This window comes from Perognathus longimembris, chromosome 23, assembly GCF_023159225.1.
Source record: "Perognathus longimembris pacificus isolate PPM17 chromosome 23, ASM2315922v1, whole genome shotgun sequence".
In the NCBI taxonomy this organism is placed as follows: domain Eukaryota; kingdom Metazoa; phylum Chordata; class Mammalia; order Rodentia; family Heteromyidae; genus Perognathus; species Perognathus longimembris.
In genome coordinates, this window is record NC_063183.1 from 7,914,204 (window position 1) to 7,933,829 (window position 19,626).

General features: G+C 51.7%; 2 protein-coding genes across 4 annotated transcripts in view; one reads left to right on the forward strand and one right to left on the reverse strand.

The window, feature by feature from the left end:
* Nucleotides 1-10,273, reverse strand: part of Iqck (IQ motif containing K) — an 84,749-nt gene extending 74,476 nt beyond the window's left edge. Inside the window, exons 1-4 of one of the 2 annotated variants that reach the window (XM_048332799.1) lie at nt 10,075-10,273; nt 4,971-5,032; nt 3,792-3,921; nt 2,783-2,880 (exon numbers count right to left, since the gene is read on the reverse strand). In XM_048332799.1, the coding sequence (XP_048188756.1) occupies nt 2,783-2,880; nt 3,792-3,921; nt 4,971-5,032; nt 10,075-10,273 (489 nt within the window). The remainder of the gene's footprint in view (nt 1-2,782; nt 2,881-3,791; nt 3,922-4,970; nt 5,033-10,074) is intronic. The other variant, XM_048332800.1, reaches the window with a different exon arrangement.
* Nucleotides 10,274-10,323: 50 nt separating this feature from the next.
* On the forward strand, nt 10,324-17,701 carry Knop1 (lysine rich nucleolar protein 1). 2 transcript variants are annotated; one of them, XM_048332793.1, is made up of 5 exons: nt 10,326-10,407; nt 12,482-13,395; nt 15,179-15,247; nt 15,541-15,618; nt 17,264-17,701. In XM_048332793.1, exons 2-5 carry the CDS (start codon nt 12,484-12,486, stop codon nt 17,573-17,575), a joined length of 1,371 nt encoding a protein of 456 aa, XP_048188750.1. In that variant the 5' UTR covers nt 10,326-10,407; nt 12,482-12,483; the 3' UTR covers nt 17,576-17,701. The 2 variants fall into 2 exon arrangements, with proteins under 2 accessions (XP_048188751.1, XP_048188750.1); XM_048332794.1 differs by lacking the exon at nt 15,179-15,247 and having other exon boundaries at nt 10,324-10,407.
* Nucleotides 17,702-19,626: the final 1,925 nt, after the last annotated feature.

Consider the following 19,626-nt stretch of genomic DNA (forward strand, 5'->3'; position numbering starts at 1 on the left):
ACGCCTCCCAGCTGTTGAACACCACAGAGGAAGAGCCATGCTGCTGTTTATGAAAGTGGTCAGGATTAAGTGGGCCAGGGAAGTCAGAGAGAACCAACTATAGGGAAGAATTACAGGCAGCTTAGACTGTGTAGTGTATGGCAATTTCTGGGAGCTACTTCAAAAGCCACCAACAATTCCTATACCATGGGAGGGAAATGAAGCCAGGCCACCTGCCAATAAGAGCAAGGGCACTGAGGTTACAGGTATAACCCCCACACCCCCAGATGCACTCCTGATCAACTAAGTGGACCTTTGTTGAGAACTTTTCACTCTCTAGGCCTGCCCCGGGCACTCTGCGTAGCTACCTGGTGCCATCAGCACGCTTGGGGCATGACCACGGACATGACCACCACCACATTACAGGCCTGGGTGACATACTTTGTCCTCTGTTGTCACCACAGGGATGGAGGTGTTCATGCGTGCTAGGCAAGTGCTCTACCACTCAGCTACAGCTCCATCCTTGGCTAAAGTCTGAGACAGAGTCACCCTAAGTTTTCCTTCCTGTCTTCAAATGTGTGACTCCTTTCACTCAACCTCCCTAGTAGTTGAGATTACAGGCGTGAGCCACCACATCTGGCGGAGGCAAACTTCAGAAATTAGGCAACTTTGATTCCACATGACTCCCAACGACTACACTATGAACCAAGGCCCAACTTACTGCTTCTAAGGACTACACTGAACTGACTGACTGCATAGCAAATGTTATGTTGTGTGTGAGGCTGTGCCACAAACTACACGCCATTCTTTCTCCAGGGTTGGCCCCCTCATGAGTTAGATGGATGTCCTCCTTCTCCCTCCTCCAGCAGAGCCTCTCCAAGGCTGGGTCCCATAGAAGAGCAGTGGGTTGTGGTCAGGGCGCACGCGCAGCAGTGCCTCCTGGGGACAACTGTAGGCTCACTGTGGGCAACACACACAGAGCACTGAGAGGAGGACCGAGGAAATCTGAGAATCTGTCCATAAGGCACTTAAAATATCAGTGGAGACAGGCATGTGTCACACTAAGTGTATGCGTATGTGGGTGAAGAATGTCTTAATCAAGCCTGTCTTAATTCACCCTAAAAATGAGGAACAGCTGAATTCTCTGGAATCTGAGTCCTGGGCCTGGCTGCCAGCCTGATAGAGGCATCATGGAGCTGAGTGGGCAAAAACAAAGCAGAACTGAAATAGGTGGAGAAGAGGAGTAGAAGAAGTACCTTCTGAAGAAAGGCGGTGCGCATAGGAACGGTGGCAGGGAGGTGAGTGCGGGTGGTGGGCAGGACTGGCTCTGGGTGGCTGGAGGTGGTTCCTGGGACGGACGATGGGAGGGAGACAAGAGAAGGCCAGCTAGTGCTCTTGCCTCTTTGTCAAACCATGTGCTGTGGGCCAGGGCTGCACCCCAAATTATTCCTTAAAGCACATGCGCTATGGCTTAGATGTTGGTTGCCCCCTCCCTGCCCCCTGCAAAGGATCTTGTGGTGAAGGCTGGATCTTCTGATGAATGCTCTCATAGATGTTGGGGGTGGGGGTGAACGCTATGAGACTCTAGCCTCTCCCTCACTTTGCTGTAATGTGCTGCCTTGCTACAGGCCCAAAGCCATAGGACCAACTCAGGGCTGTAACTTTTAAAACTGTGAATGGCAGTAACCCTCTTTGCATTACAACTTGTCTTGGGTGTTTCATTATAGTGACAGAAGGCTGACATGATTTGCTATCCAAATTCTGATGTGAGGTGAAGAGACAGCTGTCAAGGGGAGAGGCCTGTGAGGAGTTCTGGGCTGAGCGAATCAAGTGGCAGGCAGCTGGGGGACAGCTCCGACATGTGGTGACCAGGAGGTGACAAGGGCCATGTAATGTCAAGGCCTCGCTGCAGGAAAACAGGTGGAAAGCAGCTCCTCAGTATGTAAAAGTAGCCTTGGGGCCAGGCACAGGTTCTTCTGAGGCAGGGGCTCCAGGCTGAAGCCTAACAGTTGGGTGACACCATTGACTTGGGACTGTGTTTCCAGGCTCCAGGAAGTGCCACATCAATTAGGCTTCCATTCTGCTAACGTCTGAGTGTCATTCTGAATCATTTAATCTGGATTTGAATCCCAACTCTGCCGTTTGCACCTGACCATGTTGTGAGGCTCTGCCTCTGTCCATTTTCTCGTGTGCAGAAAGCCACCAACAGGAAGGGGGGAAACTGGGTGACAGCGCTTTGCAAAGAGCCTGGCATGGACCAGGAACTTGGGCAACATTAAACGTCTGTCACTTACCTCACTCCTGTGGTGTTGGGCATCAGAAACTCCAGAACTTAGAGCTCACAGGAACATGTGCCCCAACACACCCCACAGACGGTGGGGATGGATGCATGGGGCCCTGAGATCAGTGTAGACACCTAGTGGTGGGTATGGTGTGATAAGAGTCCAGGTGGACTGAACACTGGGCATGTGTCACAAGCCTGGCAGTTGGCACAGGATACGCCAGAGGAGGCTAGAGCGGGAGGAGCAATCAGAGCCAAATAAGGTGAGGAGCGCATTCATTAGTTCACACAATGCAGGAATGGAAGACCTGAGAAGGCCGGGAGATGCCAGATTGCACAGAGGAAGGGCAGGAGGGATGCCATGCAGGGGAAAATTCTCTCCAGGGCCCTGGTGGCGGGACAGATGGCAGTTGCTGCATTTTTTAATGCAACAATTTGATGCCACTAGGCTCATGGCTGCCCTCTGATTTCAATGAATAATTGAGAATTCTGAAAGAAAGAGACCCCAGCCAGAGAACTCACCTCAAAGCACTTTTCTTTCTTTGCTTGGTGAAGCAGGCTGACCATTCCAGAAAGCAGGATTGGAAAGATGAAATTTTCCAAATACTCTTTGGGGGAGCCTAAAACAGATAAGCAAGCAAACAAACTCGTTCCTACTGCAGATCCCAAATGACCCACGTTTATCTGGACAGATGTTTGGTGCTGAACCAAAAAGGTACCACCCAGGGGTTGAAGGAAGGAGTGCTGGAGGAAATGAGGTGGGAGCTGGGGGAGGGGCATATCGGCCATGGCAGTGGGTGGCCAAGACCCAACATGCTGGTGCAGGCATAGAACAAACCAGAAGCCGACCGGGTGGGAGAGGTGGGCCTGAGGAACTGGGGCTCAGGGAGGAAGACCCCCTAGCCTGCATCTCAGGGCAGGACAGCATAGCATTTTCTTGCCCATTTTGCATTTGTTCCTCTTTCTTTCCTTCTTTATACTTTAGTCAGAGTATGCTTATGGCTATTATCATCTCAAATGTTTTTATGGATCTGAGTTTGAAATTGGGGCCTTACATCTGCTAGGCAGCTGCTCTGCCACTTGAGCCATGCCCCAGGCCTTTTCAAATAGGAACTAGCATGTTTTGCCCTGGCCAGCCTCAGGTCACAGTCCTCCATATTATGCCTCCTGAGTAGCCAGGATTATAGATGTGTCCCACCACTTTTGGTTTGTTTTGCTGACATAGGGGTCTGGCTAACTTTTTGTCTTGACTGGCCTTAAAATGTGATTCGCCATCAGTGATCTGCCTTTTCGTGGGTAGCTGGGATTACAGGTGTGAGCTATGACGCCCAGCCCTCTCGATTGTATTTTAAACGTCAAGTTAAAACAGTGGCATGAGATTTCTTTTAGAAATAAGGATCCATATGAGAACCAAGTCTTCCTCATTTAGGGGAATTCTCTGAGGCCTATCAGATTACCCTTTTCCCTAGCTTATGGATCTGAATGTTACAACCCCAAACTGTAAGAGATGACATTGTAGTTCCTTCCTTACATGTTTTTGGATCCAGTGTCTCCAATTTCTTCTGAGGACAGGGCACACTTGAGTACACAGGAGTCTGGGCTGCTGGCAGTAAATTCTCTGCCCTGAGGCTGGGGAACACCAGCTCCTCCACTGGGGAGACCTGGTGTGGGTGGGGAGCAGAGTCAATTCATAGAAACCTGTTAGTCACTGCGGTCTTTAAAGATGGACTTATAAGGGAATACAATGCTGGGTCAGACTTAATGGGCCTAAGTCTTTGTCTCCTTACTCTCCCAAGACATGACTTCTTCTAGAAAGATTAAGAGGGCCATTTGTGGGGGAAAGACTGGCCAGCCAATCCAAAAGAAGCAGGATGAAAGCAGGCTCCACAGGGGAGGGAAGAGGTAGGCACCACAAAAAGCCCTGAGGACATGAGTCCTCTTCCCATGAGAACCCCCAAAGGGGCTTTGGTGCTCAGAGCTGCCAAGAGCAGAGGGGCGGGAGAATGGGGCAGGGCTCCATGGGCCTGCCCTCCGCCCTTACCTCTCAACATGAGGCTCTATCCCTCACACCAGGATTCATGTGTATGTGCTGGTTCTGGGGCTTGAGTGCTGTTCCTGAGCTTTAGTGCTCATGGCTAGTGCGCTACCACTTTAGCCACTGCTCCACTTCCAGCTGTTTTGTGGTTAATGAGAAGTGAGAGACTCATGGACTTTCCTGCCTTAGGCTGGTTTCAAACTGTGATTCCTCAGATCTCAGCCTCCTGAGTAGCTAGGATTACAGGAAGGAGGTGCCATTATCTGGTGCCTTAATTTTTTTTTAACTCCATTAAGTGTCAATTTAATTTCAAGGCCTATTTCCAAGGATCTCCCCTCCTGGTCTGGCCTGGCTGGGCTCTCTCTTCATCCAGCCCACTCGTGTGCACACAAACTTGCATCTGTCTGCATCTGTCCCCAGCACAGAGAGGCTGCTAGATGGGTTGTAAAGGCCTTTGTCAGGAGCCTTGGGTCCCAGGATCTAGGCAAAGAGTACCCATCCCATTAAAGAGATGCATTCACTCTGCCAGTGCAGCTAGCAGGACGTGCGTTCACATCCTGGCTCCAGGGCCTTCCCTTTCCACCTCTCTACCTCAGGACACTGACCCTCACAGGCCACCTGTGTCCTCCTCACTTCAGAGCCTCTGATGGAGGCTGAGGCCTAGTCAATACTCACGGGAGCGGCAGCGTCCGGTTTGACTTTACATTCTAGAAAGGGAGGCAGCTCAGCTTCATACTCTAAGGGAGGGGGGAAAAAAACCACCCTCAATTCCATATTTCAGTGCACGTTGCAATGTTAATTTTCTCTGAGTAACACAGAGGAAGAGAATGGAGTAAGGCACCAACAATACCACCAAACAGAGAGGAACACAAAGAACTCCCGTAATACAGGCTCCAAAAACTACTGCTGGGAATCTACTTTTTGGACATTGTCACACCCCTTCCCTCCATCTCTCCCAGTTTTTCTCTCCCACTCCTGCCCACAAGTTGTATAGTTCATTTTCAACAAGTACCACAGCTGCATTTCTTCACCTTTTGCCCCTCCATTGGTGTCCCCCCTTGCTCTCTCAAAGACAGATAAAACAATATAAAAAGAAAAGAGGGGCTGGGAATATGGCCTAGTGGCAAGAGTGCTTGCCTTGTATAGATGAAGCCCTGGGTTCAATTCCCCAGCACCACATATATAGAAAACAGCCAGAAGTGGCGCTGTGGCTCAAGTGGCAGAGTGCTAGCCTTGAGCAAAAAGAAGCTAGGGACAGTGCTCAGGCCCTGAGTCCAAGGCCCAGGACTGGCAAAAAATAAATAAATAAGAAAAGAAAACAAGAACAGCAACAAAGTAAAAAAATCTCATTTCCATATCCTGGAGTTCATCTTGATAAACATTATGCTATATGATCAGATGCACACAGACATTGTGCATGGCTGTGATCTTGGCTGAGAGTTAAGGTCCTTTTCCAGCTGAGGATGGCTCAGGGGATGGGTCAGTTCTGAGGCTACATCCGGGTCCTGGCCATGGGCAATGCACACCTGGTTGGTGCTGCTTCAGACAGTGGAGAATCACTTCTGTCGGGATCTGACTTCTCCCAAGGGCTCACCTGACTGGGGCAGGCCCACCTAAGTAACCTCCCCATGATGAACTGGTTGAGAACTTTACAACAGCTGGAGATTGGTGTGTGGATGACTGAGAGGTGTGACATTGTGAGGAGAGAGGAGTGAGAACCTTGGGGGCTGTGTTAGACCTATAATCAACCTGATCTTCCCTTTCAGGCAAATATTGAATCCCTCCCATCCCCTGCAGTGCACAACCACTGCCATGGTGTGAAAACTACCAATTTGGGTTTCTGATAAACTACATATATCTATATCCACATGCAGGAGTGATACCTACCTATTGGAAGAAAATTTCAGATAATTACAGACTTGCCTGACATAGAGTAAAGGTCACATCTAATCCCATTGCAACCTTATCAGCAGTGTTAAATTTGACATAGATCTAACCAAATATTTTCTACATATTTACGAATATGCAAATATATTTACTTTAAATCTCCCAGACTAGGTCAAACTGCTCAAACACAGACCCTTTTAACTCACATGGTGTACCATTCACCCAGCTATGGGTTGAGAAGGGGGTCTCACAAACTCTTCTACCTAGGCTGGCCTTGAACATCAACCCTCCAGTTTTTAGCCTCCCAAGTACAGCCATCAACACCCAGTTTCAATTGATTGTTTTGGTTTTGCCAGTCCTGGGGCTTGAACTCAGAGCCTGATCACTGTCCCTGGCTTCTTTTTGCCCAAGGCTAGGACTCTACCACTTGAGCCACAGCGCCACTTCGTTTTTTCTATATATGTGGTGCTGAGGAAATTCCTCAGCACCCAGGAACCCAGGGCTTCATGTATACGACGTGAGCACTTTACCACTAGGCCATATTCCCCTTTCATTTGATTGTTTTTAGTGTTTTGGTGCTTAGAAAAATGTGCGTGTCTTCTTTGAGTTCTTAAGGAAATCAGATATATTACAAATGTTTATAGTCATCACATTATTGAAGCTGTTAAGTAGAATTATGAGACTTTGCTGTTACATGCATTTAAATGAACTTTAAGAACAAAGGTGAATGGTTGTCCATCTTAATCATTTGCTAAGCGCAACCTCCAGGGCCCAGTGAATGAACATGGGAGCATGGGAAAGGCAAGGAATATAAGTGAATCCAGTGTGGCCCTGGCAGCTGAAGGGATGACAGTGACCTTCGCTGAACCTTCGCTGGGTCAAAAAGCAAGCTGTCAAGCTAGAAACATCTAGAGTCAGTGGAGAATGTGCTAGAATGTGCTAGTATGGCCTGGGCAGACAAGGATGGGAATGAAAGTTGTAGAAAAAATAGTGTAGTTCTTTCTAGAAGCTTGCATCAGAGAAAGGCAGATTGACAGGTGCTACAGGCTATGGGCTCAAGATGGGCTTTTCTGCTGAGATGACAGATCAGAGGGTATTTGGAGGGGAAAGCTAGTAGAGACATGAAAGATGGAGGAAAGGAGGCGATGGTGGAGCAGGCGTCTGGGATTGGCCAGAGCACAGATGGAGGGCTGAATGGTGAGTAGTGTGACCTCTCCTTCCATGGGTACGGATGCCTCTATGCAGGGCCCCTCTCCTGACTGCCAGAGTCTCTTGGTGAATGCTCCTAGGCCAAGCATATCAAAGGTCATTTGGATTACAGCTTGGACTAGGGGACCATGCAATGAGAAAAGCCAGTGGTGCATGTACTGATAAGTGGGGCAGAGCAGAGCAAGCTGCTATCGTCCTCTTTGGCCATGCTCAGCTGCTGGGCTAGAGAAACTTGCAAGATTCAGAACAGATCTGCACTGGAACCTGTAGGTAGGATGAGGGGTCAGATTGTCTAACAGTGTTGGGGCTGCTGAGCTGAGCTCCACAGTGTTTGGCTGATTAAACAATGAACTACAGGCAATAAAGAGAACATTGATAGCAGTAATCACCGCAGCATCAAAACAGAAAACCGTGTGTCCCAAACACTCAGACTCAGTCTGGGTTAAAACCATAAACATCACAAGTCACTCTCACACTCAATTAAGTCTTGGAAGGAAATAAGTTTATTGATGTTTATTTAATACAAGTGTTTTGGAGAATACAGAGTCCTTAGTTGTTACCAGAAGATACATACCCTCCCACCCCTGCCCCCAACATACACAAGCGCACTCATGCACACACAAGCATGAACGAGGGGTGACAAAGGTCTTGTTGAAGCCAGACATTTATCTACATTGTAGTTTGTCTTTATGAATTTGAGTTTCTGATAGGTCTGTCATCATTTGCTTTTTCATTAAAATCATCCTAATAAGACTATATCTGAAACATAAGATTACATAATTCCTGTTGGTTCATTTTCTTTTAAGCTTAATGTATTCATTGTATGTTCATTACAGAAAATTTCATTTGTTTTATGTTTAGGAATTTTTTTTGGAAGTACTGAGGTTCAAATTCAGGACCCTTGCTAGACAGGTACTCTACTATTTGAGTCATGCTTCTGACACATTTTTTGGTAAGATGTGGGGCTTGGACTCAGGGCCTGGGCTCTGTCCCTGAGCTTCTTTTGCTCAAGACCAGTGCTTCTACCACTTGAGCCACAGCTCCACTTCTAGTTTTCTGGTAGTTCATTGGAGATAAGAGTCTCATGGCATTTGCTGCTCAGGATGGCTTTGAGCTGCAATCCTCAGAACTCAGCCTCCTGAGTAGCTAGGATTACAGGTATGAGCCACAAACACCCAGCTTCTCTATTTCTATTGATAGGTGACTCTCCTCCTTCATGTAGTAGGGCAGTCATTTCTGTTTCCATCCAGAAAACATTTACTGATCTGTGAGCTAGTGCATGTGGCTAATTTATTAAAATTGAGTAAAATAAGAGGTGACTCACATCTGTAAACCCAGCCACTCCTGAGTCATTGAGGAAGGAAACAAAGCCTAGACAAAAGAAACACACACCATGAGACTATCTGAAAAAATAACCTAGCACAAAAAAGAGCTGGGCTGGGTGATAGAGTGCCTACATAGTAGTCACAAAGCCCACAGTCCAAACCCTAATATTAAACAAAAGAAAGAAATTCAGTTCTTCCATTGTAACGGCATGTGGCTAGGGGCAGGCCATGTTTGATGATATGGATTACTTGAGAATTCTATTAGTGCTGTTTCAGACAGGTAATGTACTGATGGTGGCCACAAGAATGATAATTCTTGGGCTGAGAATGTGGCTTAGTGGTAAAGTGCTAGCCTAGTATGCATGAAGCCTTGAGTTTGATTCCTCAGTACCACATAAACAGCAAAAGATGGAAGTGGTGCTGTGGCTCAAGAGGTAGAGTGCTAGAGAGCAAAAGAAGCTCAGGGAAAGTGTCCAGGCCCTCCCTTAGGAGGCTGGGGCCAGAGAATTTCCAGCTTGAGGCCAGTTTGGACTCCACTGCGGGACTGTCTCAAAGAAAGAATAAAGAAGAGTTTAAAGAAAAGTGTATCATCACCCTGAGAAGCTCTTAATACTAAAATAAAAAACACACCCAACCTTGTTCATTAGGAATAAATCCTGTTTGAGTTCTAGCAATAAATCAAGGGTTTGCAAAGTCCTTTTCAATCTACACCATAGTACTCCCTTACAACTACATGGGGGCTCCTTGGATCCCAGTAGATATTGGAGGAGTGTGTGTATGTGTGTGTGTGTGTGGGGGGGGGGTGTTCCTGACACCCTGTGTGTATGTGTCAAGGGCTTGAACTCGGGACCTGGATGCTGTCATGGAGTTTTTGCTCAAGGTTGGCACTTTACTACTGGAGCCACAGCTCCACTTCCGGCTGTTCTGGTGGTTTAATTGGAGGTAAGAGTCTCACTGACTTTCCTGCCCAGGCTGGCTTCGAACCATGATCCTCAGATCTCAGCCTCCTGAGTAGCTAGGATTGCAGGCCAGAGTCAATGACGCCTAGCGTTTTAGGTAGAAGGGAGGGAGGGGGAGAGAGACAGACGGAGACAGAGACAGACAGGCAGGCAAGACCGGTCCTGGGGCTCGAACCCGGGACCTGGGGCCGCTGTCCGTCGTCTTCTCGTCCGCGGCTGGCGCTCCACCTCGGGAGCCTCGGCTCGGCGCCCCCACCCCCCACCCCCGGGCCCTCCTCAGGGTCCCCCGGGCCCGGCGGGCGCGGCGCCAAGCACGTCAGCCGCCTGGCGCACAGTGGGCGCTGGGAAACGGCGGCCCCCGCCCGGGTCCCGCCCTCGCGGCCCGTCGGGGCGGCCTACCCTCGCAGATCTGCTCCCACAGGCTTCGGTCCCGCGGCGGTGGTGGCGGCTCGGCGACCTGTCCCGGCGGGACCGGCTGCTCCAGGGACGCGGGCGGCGTCGGGGCGGAGACTGAAGGCTCGGCGGAGCCGCTGGGCTCCTCCCGGGAGACACTCCGAGCGGTGCCGGGCCGCGGGGCGGCCATGGGCGCGGTTTCCATGGTAACGGCGTTGTCCTCGCGCCTGCGACCCGGAAGAAGCCGAATTTCTTGCGGGCGGGCCGGCGGCGCGAGGTTGACTTCCGGGTCACGGTGGAGCACGCTCTCACGTGGAGACCGGGAGGTTTGGCCCGCAGGTGAGTCCGTGCGAGTGTGGCGGGCGCGACGTCGGCGGCCGGCGTGGGGTCTGGGACCGGGTCCCGACCCCGTGGGTTAATTGGCGGAGAAGAGGGAGACCAAATAGGCGTCCTTCATCCCCACCCCCCGACCCGGCCCCTCCATCGACGGCACCGGGCTGCCGCTCGTCCGGCGTTCTCCGGGCGGGACCCCAAAGTATCGCGATACTACCCGTGCGGCCGAGCTTTTGGGCGGCCTCGTCCACGTCCCGGCTGCCAAGTCCTGCGGCTGCGAGTTCAAATTCCTGTTTCACGTTTGCTGCCTAGGACGGAGCCCGCGAGGCAGGATAGCTACACCTTCCCACGCGAGACCACCGCTGGAACTCAGAGCGCCCTTGCCAGGCATGGTGGTGCATGCCTGTAATCCCAGCCGAGGAAGGCTGAGGCAGGAGGATCTGGAGTTCCAGGCCAGTCTGGACTACGTAAGAGATCCTGCCTCAGAAACGAATGAATGCATGCATGCACGCACGTACTTTCATTCCTTCCTGTACAGAAGCTGCCCCTAAGACGAAGTTCTTGCTGGGACTGGGAATGTGGTTTAGCGGTAGAGTGCTTGCCTAGCAGGCATGAGGCCCTGGGTTCTATTCCTCAGTACCACATACACAGAAGCAAGAAGTGGCGCTGTGGCTCAAGTGGCAGACTGCTAGCCTTGAGCAAAAAGAAGCCAGGGGCACTGCTCAGGCCTTGAGTTCCAAGCCCCAGGACTGGCAAGAAGAAAAAAGCTACTTCTTCCTTTCTCTTTGCAAGAGTAGATGTATTTGGGGTCCTAGGGCTGAACAGCAGCTGGGTGCTAAGGGATTGGACCTGCAGAAGCCCACTAAGTTGACCTCATATTCCTTGACCACCCTCCTTTCCAGTGTTTCCTGAACTCCGTCTTAGCTTCTGCCCACCTGCTTAAATGTCACCATTTATTGGGATTTTGTTCTGGTACCTCCTGAGACTGTCTCAGGCTTAATTACTATCCATATAGTACTCTTGTGCTTGTATATGTGGGGATACTGAGCCTTGAACTCCAGGCTTGAGTTTTTTGGGGTTTTTTTTTGCTCAAGACTGGCACTCTACCACTTGAGGCACAGCTCCACTTCCGATTTTTTGGTGGTTAATTGGAGAGTCTCATGGACTTTTCTGCCCTGGTTTGAACCACAATCCTCAGAACTCAGCCTTCTGAGTAGAATTACAGGTGTGAGCCACCCTTGCCCAGCTTTATAACACTTTTGATGTCACCTGTAGCCACAGAATCAGTCAGTAAGCAAGAAGGGTGTTTTCCTCTCCATTTGTCAGATGAGGAAACAAAGGCCCAGGGATACAAGTGAATGATTTAAAGTAGGACAACAGGTTATATCCTAGGCCTAACATATCAGATTTCTGTGTTCCCAAAGAATTATGATCCTGAAGTAAGGATACTGGGTCTAAGCAACATGAGTTGTTCTTCCAGTCATCTTGGTACATTGCTGGGCAGAGGGGGCTTTCCACTCAGCTCTGAAAAACTAATCAGTGAGACTCTTACCTCCACTAACCACCAGAGCAGCTGGAATTGTGCTTGGCTCCAGTAGTAGAGGTGATAGAAGACATTTCTTTTCCAAATGTGTCCTGAGTTGTTAAGCTCCAGGAAAGTCTTGCTTCTGTTAGATATTTGACCCTTAATTTCTTGTTTCCCTAGATGGTTTGCTTTGCTTATATTTAACACTTTTATTGGGTTTGTGTCCTCATCTGTTTTGCTTTGTTTATGTATAACACTTTTGTTAGGTTTAGTTCCTCACACCTTACCCGCGCGGTTTTGGCCTACATAAGTTTTGTGCTAGCTGCATTGGTCTTTGAGAGTCCACCTGCAGCCACCAGCTCTCTAATAAAGACTCCCGATTTGGGCTCTCAAAAGGTGGCTTCTCTGTTTTCTCACAGCTGAGTTCCAATACGTTCCCTAACATTTCCCACCACCCACTCAGAACCACGACTCTGTGCAGAGTGAGGTATGGAATACGATGTGGGGGTGACAGAGTACACGTGTGGTAATAACTGGTATCATTTTTCTCCTTAGGAATGGTCACAAAGACTCACAAAGCAGACCTGGGCCTTGGGCTCCCAGAGAAAAAGAAAAAGAAGAAAAAGATGATTATTAAAGAACCAGAGACTCAGTACTCAGTGTTAAATAATGACAATTATTTTTCTGACCAGTCTCCCACAAGGGCCAATTCCCACTTTAACATGGGCCAAGGGCCATTCCCTGAGATGTGTATGGGGAAAAAAAAGAAGAAAAAGAAAGGCCACAGCTTCATTGGTGAGCTGCCCCAGCTACCTGAACCCAAATTGTGTGCCAGGCGAGCTAAGTCCTACAGCCCTGGGAAACAGGCTCATGACCAGTTGGAGTACGTTTGCTTGGAGAAGAAAAAGAAGAGGAAGTCCTTACCTATGATTGCCTCCCACGGCTCTTGGCTCAAGACTTCCCCAGACCGCAGAAGGAGTGAGGAAGTGACCAAGGGTGGCAAGAAGCTCAAAAAACACAAGAAGGAGAAAAGGGCCCGGGATCCCTCTACCTTTTCCATCCAGGACCGGTGGCTCTATGAGGCTGGGGATGCGCTGCACGCATGCTCAGTAGGGAAGGGCACCGAGGAGCAGATGGCCTCCGGGCAGAAACGGAAGCAAGGGAACCCCAGAGAACACAGTGTGAAGGTGAAGAAGAAGAAGAAGAAGGTCCATCTGGAGAGAGACACACACTTAGGCCAGCCCAGGGGCTCCAAGTCTGTGGAGAGCAACCCCAGGAAAGGAAGCAAGAAGAAGCCAGTCAAGATGGAAGCTCTAGAATTCATCCCGATAGGAGATGGCCCAAAGACCCCAGTGAAGAAGAAAATGAAGGCCAAGAAAAAGGTTGAGCAGCCAGTTGAGGAGTTGGCTCTTAAAAGGAAGAAAAAGAAGAGGAAAGAATGTGGGGAAGTCAAAGACCCTTGGGAGGAGGTAGGTCCTGGTCAGAAATACCTTCTTCCCTGTGGAGAACAGGCTGGGGCTGGGGAGCATGCATATGTGTATCTAGATGCATTTTTGCACGTGGATGGCCAGGCACATTTTTAGCTGCCTGGACCCTGGGGCAGGGAGGGAGTGTGTAGGGCAGTTATTAATGTGCTGGAAAGGATAGGCGCTCTCCAGCTTACTGTGTAGCTGGACCCAGTGGCTCATGAACTGTCACAGTAGTAAGGTCTGAGATAACGTGGTGTGTGTAGCTGGAAGCCCACTGCACTGTATTGGATAGCTCTGCCCCAGCTTCATGATCTCAGCAGCTCCAGGCTTTTCTTCCAAAGGTCCCCACAAGCCAGGTGCCCTGATCTGAAGCCCAGGGCACAGTTCTGAGGGTGTCCGCCCCACCTGTACCACACAGTGTGAAGTAGGGGTGGGCATGTGAGAGGAGAGCGGGGGCCCTGTTTCCACAGTCTCCCTCCTGATGAGAGTGGGAGGGGTAGCAGTGGGGAGTTACAGGGCAGGCATTCTGGGAACCGGCAGCCTTTCCAGCTGGGCCTTCACCAGGGTCAGGCCCCTGTTCCTGCCTTAAGGAGGCAAGAAGCAGATAATGTGCTGTCCTGTGGCCAGGCCTGGGCCCTGCTGGGAGCAAGATGTAGCTGAACTGGGGCCGTATTCCCCCTGGGGCCCCAGTCCCTTTCCCACCAGCCCGACTGGGAGCTGCTGTGGCTATCTGCACCTGATGAAGAAAGCTGGGGCCCAGAGGGCAGAAGCAGGAGTGGTACGAGACCCAACAGTGGGGCCTCTGGCCTGGCCCCTTCCCTAGAAAGCCAGAGTCACTGGAGCCCAAGAAAGACAGGCCTGGCCCCTCTCCCCTATGCTGGGCTGTGTGTCCTGCAAGGTGGCCTTGCACCATCCCACTGTCCCCTCGCTGTGGGCCAGGCAGGGAGGGCTCTGCTTAGTGTCCACTGAGGGCAGGCAGCAGCTCCTTACAAGACAGTAGAGGCCCCCCGGCTGGGGGTCTTTAGGGGAAGTTATTCAGGAGGAGGAACTGTGGGGGCCCGGGGCCTCTTTCCCCAGGCCAGTGAGAGATGTCTGCTGTGCTTGGCCTGTCCCTGGAAGGGATTCTGCCTGCTGGGCGGACTTGCTTGCGCCTTCAGGGCTAGGCCAGCCATCCTATGGCACTTGCCACCAGGGCTGGTCAGTGCACACTAATGTGAGGCCCCCAGAGCCTGGCCACTGTTACTGCGGAGCCTGCAGTAGAGGCTGCTCCTGGTGTTGGAGGCATGGTGAGCAAGGCTGAGCTGGGGCACTACCGTCCTCAGAGCACTGGCCCCAGAGCAGAGCAGGTACAGACACCCATGCAAGAGGCCCACAGGACAGGAAGGGGAGCTGGGGCTCTGGAGCAAGCCTGAGCTGTGGGGGGAGGGACGAATATGGAAGGGGAGAGGTAGATGGGGTGGGGTGGCAGGACCCTGAGCCACCTCTATCTGGGTTTCCTGACTCCTGCCAGGCCCAGAAGGGAGGCTGCCTGCCAAGCTCTGCTTCTGGAGGCTGATGCTGGAGCAGGCTCTGTGCCTCAGCCGCAGGGCGCCCTGTGCTTGTGGTTTCCGCTCTAGGAGCCCATTTCTTCTCTGGAATGCATGGTGTGCTGGTTTGGGGGAGATGCAGGAGAGGATGGCTGAAATGGCCTCATGTTGGTGGCGGGCTGGGGCCCTGGACTCTGACGACCTCATCCTCTGTGCTGAGCCACAGTTAAAGCCTTAGCCTCTCTCCCCTCTTGCAGGCGTCCGACACAGACTTGGAGGTGGTGTTGGAAAAGAAAGGCAACACGGATGAGGCCTGCATAGACCAGGTACAGCCAGCTCCTCCTGCATGCCTACCTCCCACCAGCTCACAGGTCCTGGTTGTGGGGGTGCCAGGCTATCCAAAGATCCCTGGCCCTCTGAGGATAAATTGAGGCCTGTGAGTTTTAGGCCAGGGAACTTTATTTTTGTGTCTTCACTAAAGCTTCCTTCTGGCCCCTAGCGGAGGGGCCACCTCTCCTCTGTCCATCCCCAGCTCTGGAAGGAATCAGGGCACCTCCCCTCTGTCCATCCCCAGCTGTGGGAGGAGCTCAAGGCCCCTCCCCTCTGTCCTCCTTTTCAGGTGAGGCGGAAGGCCTTGCAGGAAGAGATCGACCGGGAGTCAGGCAAGACAGAGGCAGCGGACTCCAAGAGCTGGACAGTGAGTTTCCCCGGGGTCCCTGCCATCCCTGGTAGTGTGAGGCGGGAAAGGTTGGAGTGGGGCAGCAACAGGAACTTCTCAGATATGGCCAGGAGGCAAGGAGAGACAGCGTGCACTCTCGGCCAGGCCCTGTGAGTCGCTGGATCTACACCCCTGTCACACGTGCTATCTCTAAGCCCTATTGTGTTGTGTACGGCAGGAGTTTGAGAAGAGCTGAGCTCAGTGATTCAGTCTAGTGTCTCTAAGCAGGATCTTTGCCTTTGTGCACCAGGGTCAGCCAGGGTCTAGAGGTGACCCTGAGGCCAGGGCAGGGCTCCCTTGGAAGAGCCGCTCACCAGGCTCCATGGGCCTTGGCAGTGTTTTCCCCAGACCAGGCGGGCATCACTGGTGGCCTGACAAGTTGCCCCTGTGAAGCTGAGATTGCCAGTTTCCCCAGGGCAGCCCTAGCAGTTGCAGATGTCCTCGCAGGGCTGACGTGTAGCCTGTAGGTGGGCGGTGCCCATGTGGGGGTCAGCAGATGGTGGGGGCTCCCCAGGACCACCACCAGCCAGCCACAAGTTCCCAGGTGTGGACGAGCTGGCACGAAGCACACTGTGCGCAGGTGCAGGGGGCTGCTCAGGATGCGTGGGGACGTGGCTGGGTTAAGAGGACAGTAGGTAGGCCCAGGATGATGGTCACGTGTGGGGGCGCCTTCCTGTCATGCTCCAAGCACTGGGTTTGATCCCCCGCACTGGAAAAAAATGGTGGAGGTGAACAGAGGTATGATTCTTTTTTGTTCTTTTGCCATTCCCAGGACTTGAACTCAGGGCCTGGGCACTGTCCCTGGCTTCTTTTTGCTCAAGGCTAGCAATCTACCACTTGAGCCACAGTGCCATTTCTGGCCTTTTCTGCATATGTGGTGCTGAGAATCGAACCCAGGGCTTCATGCATGTTAGGCAAGCACTCTTATCACTAAGCTACCTTCCCAGCCCTATACTGTATTCTCTTTTTTGTTGTTGTTGGTCATGGGGCTTGAACTCAAGGCCTGGGCACTGTCCCTAAGCTCTCTGGCTCAAGGCTAGTACCCTGTCAGTTTGAAGTGTGAATCTTGACTGTCAGCTGGATTAGTGGTGAATGGATTGGACTTTGGGGCTGTCACTCAGTCAGATGGTAGTGACAAGGTGGGCGTGTCCTTGGAGGGTGTGTCTTGCCCTAACCCCCTCCTGTCCGCCAATACTGACCAACACCTCTAAACCCAGAGCAGCAAGTCATTGCTCCCTCCAATTGCTTCTGTGAGCTGTGTGGGCTCACACAGCTGGGAGGAGGTGATGTCGCTGGATGGTGCAGGCAGGGGAGTGGTGGTTGCTGTTGCTGATGTCAGGCAGAGTCCCGGCAGGGGTGCACCTGCTCTTGTGGGGAGCTCTTGTGGTGCCCAGGCCTGAGTTGGAACCCCTCAGGTGACGCATGAGGTATCTGCCTGTCTGTCCCCTTCCCCCATCAGTCACAGTGGCCATAGCCGTCCTCCCAGCATGGCAGGAACAGGAGGGAAGAGAGACCCCACCGACCAGCATGCTGGCACTGTGCCTGGCACTTGGGCTGCAGTGGGGCTGGGTGGAGGGAAAGGGAGCTTGAGATTGAAGACAGTAACCTCTCTTCCTCCCCGCAGGGAACCCAGTTTGGCCAGTGGGATACTGCTGGTTTTGAAAGTGAGGAGCAGAAACTGAAATTTCTCAAACTGATGGGTGGCTTTAAGCATCTGTCCCCTTCGGCCAGCCGCTCCACCAGCACTGTGGGCAAGCCCAACATGGCCCTCAGCAAGAAGGAGGCCGACAGCCTGCAGCAGAACCTGCAGCAGGACTATGACCGGGCCATGAGCTGGAAGTGCAGCCGCGGTGCTGGCCTCGGCTTCACTGCCGCCCCGGACAAGGTCTTCTACATTGACAAGAACGCCTCCAGGTCCGTCAAGCTGAGCGATTAAATGCACCTGGTCTCTCGGCAGCCCGCCTGGCTTTTCTTCCTGTGTGGCAGGCGGAAGCACAGGCAGTTGTCTTGAACCAGACACTCGCGAATGTTCGGGACAACTCTGGATGGGTGGGCTTGCAGGACTGTGGGTGGGGACTGGCGTTTGGAGAATACATGGGCAGGGCGCATATTCCAGCCAAGCTCATAGTTCCACCCATCTTACAGGAGAGACACTGCAGCTCAGGTGGCCAGCAGTGCAGGCCACCCTTCTAGGGCATGTCACTACTTAGTGGGGATGAATTGATGGAGGAAAGCACAAGTTTTGGGGTGTGTAAATGTCAGGCCCTCTTCTTCCCAATGCTGGGATTCTTGGCCTGCACTGCCCTGCCTGGATGATTTCTCACTTAGTGTGTACAGAAATGTAGTCTGTCACCAGTGGCAGACTGTGGCTCAGCCTGTGCTGCTCTTCCTCAGGAGGCCCCTTCTGGGGCGCTGAGTCTCAGGTTGTGATGTCAAGGCTCCTGGCCTGCAGCTGGCTTGCCCCTCTCCCTCCTTTTCCTGCTTCAGGGCTCTCCCCAGGCCCTCTGCAGGGTTTTCATATCAGGTCTTATGTTACTTGTGTGTCTGCCCCATGCAGAACAGAACACAGCCTGCTTGGGGGGCATAGGAGTTTGGGGGAGATAGGGTGGGGGCAGGTCATAGTTCAACCAAGACTTTGTTTCTCGTTTGGAGAATTTGAACGTAGCTGACCCTTCCCTTCCTGGAGTCCTGCTGTCTCCCCAGCTGTGGCTCCTCCCACTTTATTCCCAAATGAATTCTACTGCCTGCCTCAGCTTGTGAGCCTCTGCCCTTGAGGCCACCTTACACACAGGCCCATCAAAGTATCTGTCAGACATAGCTCTCCTTTAAAAGGGGTACATCCAGGTGAGCATGGGAGTGCGCATCTGTAATCACAGCCACTCAGGAGGCAGTGATCTGCAATTGAAGTTGGAAGCTAGCCTAGCAAGAGTTAACAGGCTCCCCAGCGCCACCATCTAGCTGAGCGTGGTGTTTCACAGTTATGGTTTCACCTGAGCGAATAGGCTGGGAGCTGATGGAATCCCACACAGCCAGCCTCAAATGATTTAAGGAGGGCAATTGATGAATCTGCCCATTGGCTTTCATTAGCATAATAGTTTCAAGTAGCTTTAAAAAATTATTATAAAGGTGATGTAGAGGGGTTACAATTACATAACTCAGGTAATGATTGCATTTCTTTTTGGACAATGTCACTCCTTCCCTCAACCCGTTTTTCCCTCCCTCCCACTCAAGTAACTTTAGTGGAAGTAACTTTTTGAAATAAAGGCTGAGGGTACTTGCGCAGTACCAGGAAACTCTGCGTTCTTTGGTGTGTTAAGTGGGGATGGGAGGCTGCTTTGTGGAACAGTTTTCTTGGATCACAGGGGTTGTCATTAGATTGGAACCCAAAATCTAGTCTTCTTAGTCCTAAGTGGGAGAACATAAGTTGGGTAGAAACTGATTCTCAAGCTTTACTTTCTGAGATGAGCCAGGCAGTAGCAGTAACCTCCTCACCTCCCGGCAGAGTGAAGATGAAGTGTGCCCCATGTTCAGGGCACATTTGCCAGAAGCACAAAGTGGGGGCTTATTGCTCATCTGTTTATTTCTTGAGACTGGCTCATGCAGGCCCAGCCGTCTTGTGGGAGTAGCGGGCCGTGCAGTCAGCTAGGTTCTGACACTGTAATCCAGTCTTCTCATGAAGCATTCGTGCTGCTCACTGGAAAGTGTCAAGAATGAAGTTCCAGCACACTGGCCAGCAGCGGGAAAGCAGCCGGAGCCAATGTACAGAGGCAGAGCAGATGTCCCCGGCCAGTGACTGAAGAACAGACCCAAGTACAACTACGCACTTTGTGACGTGCTTCCGCTGATGCCACAGCAGGGCCAGATTGTGCCTCACTTTCTCCTTGGTGCCACAGGAGTGTTCCAAGACCAGCTATACCACTTTCACGAGGCTAAGTGGGTGCGATATCTGCCATCAAGTCCCCTAAGGTGTCACTAAATGGGCACAGT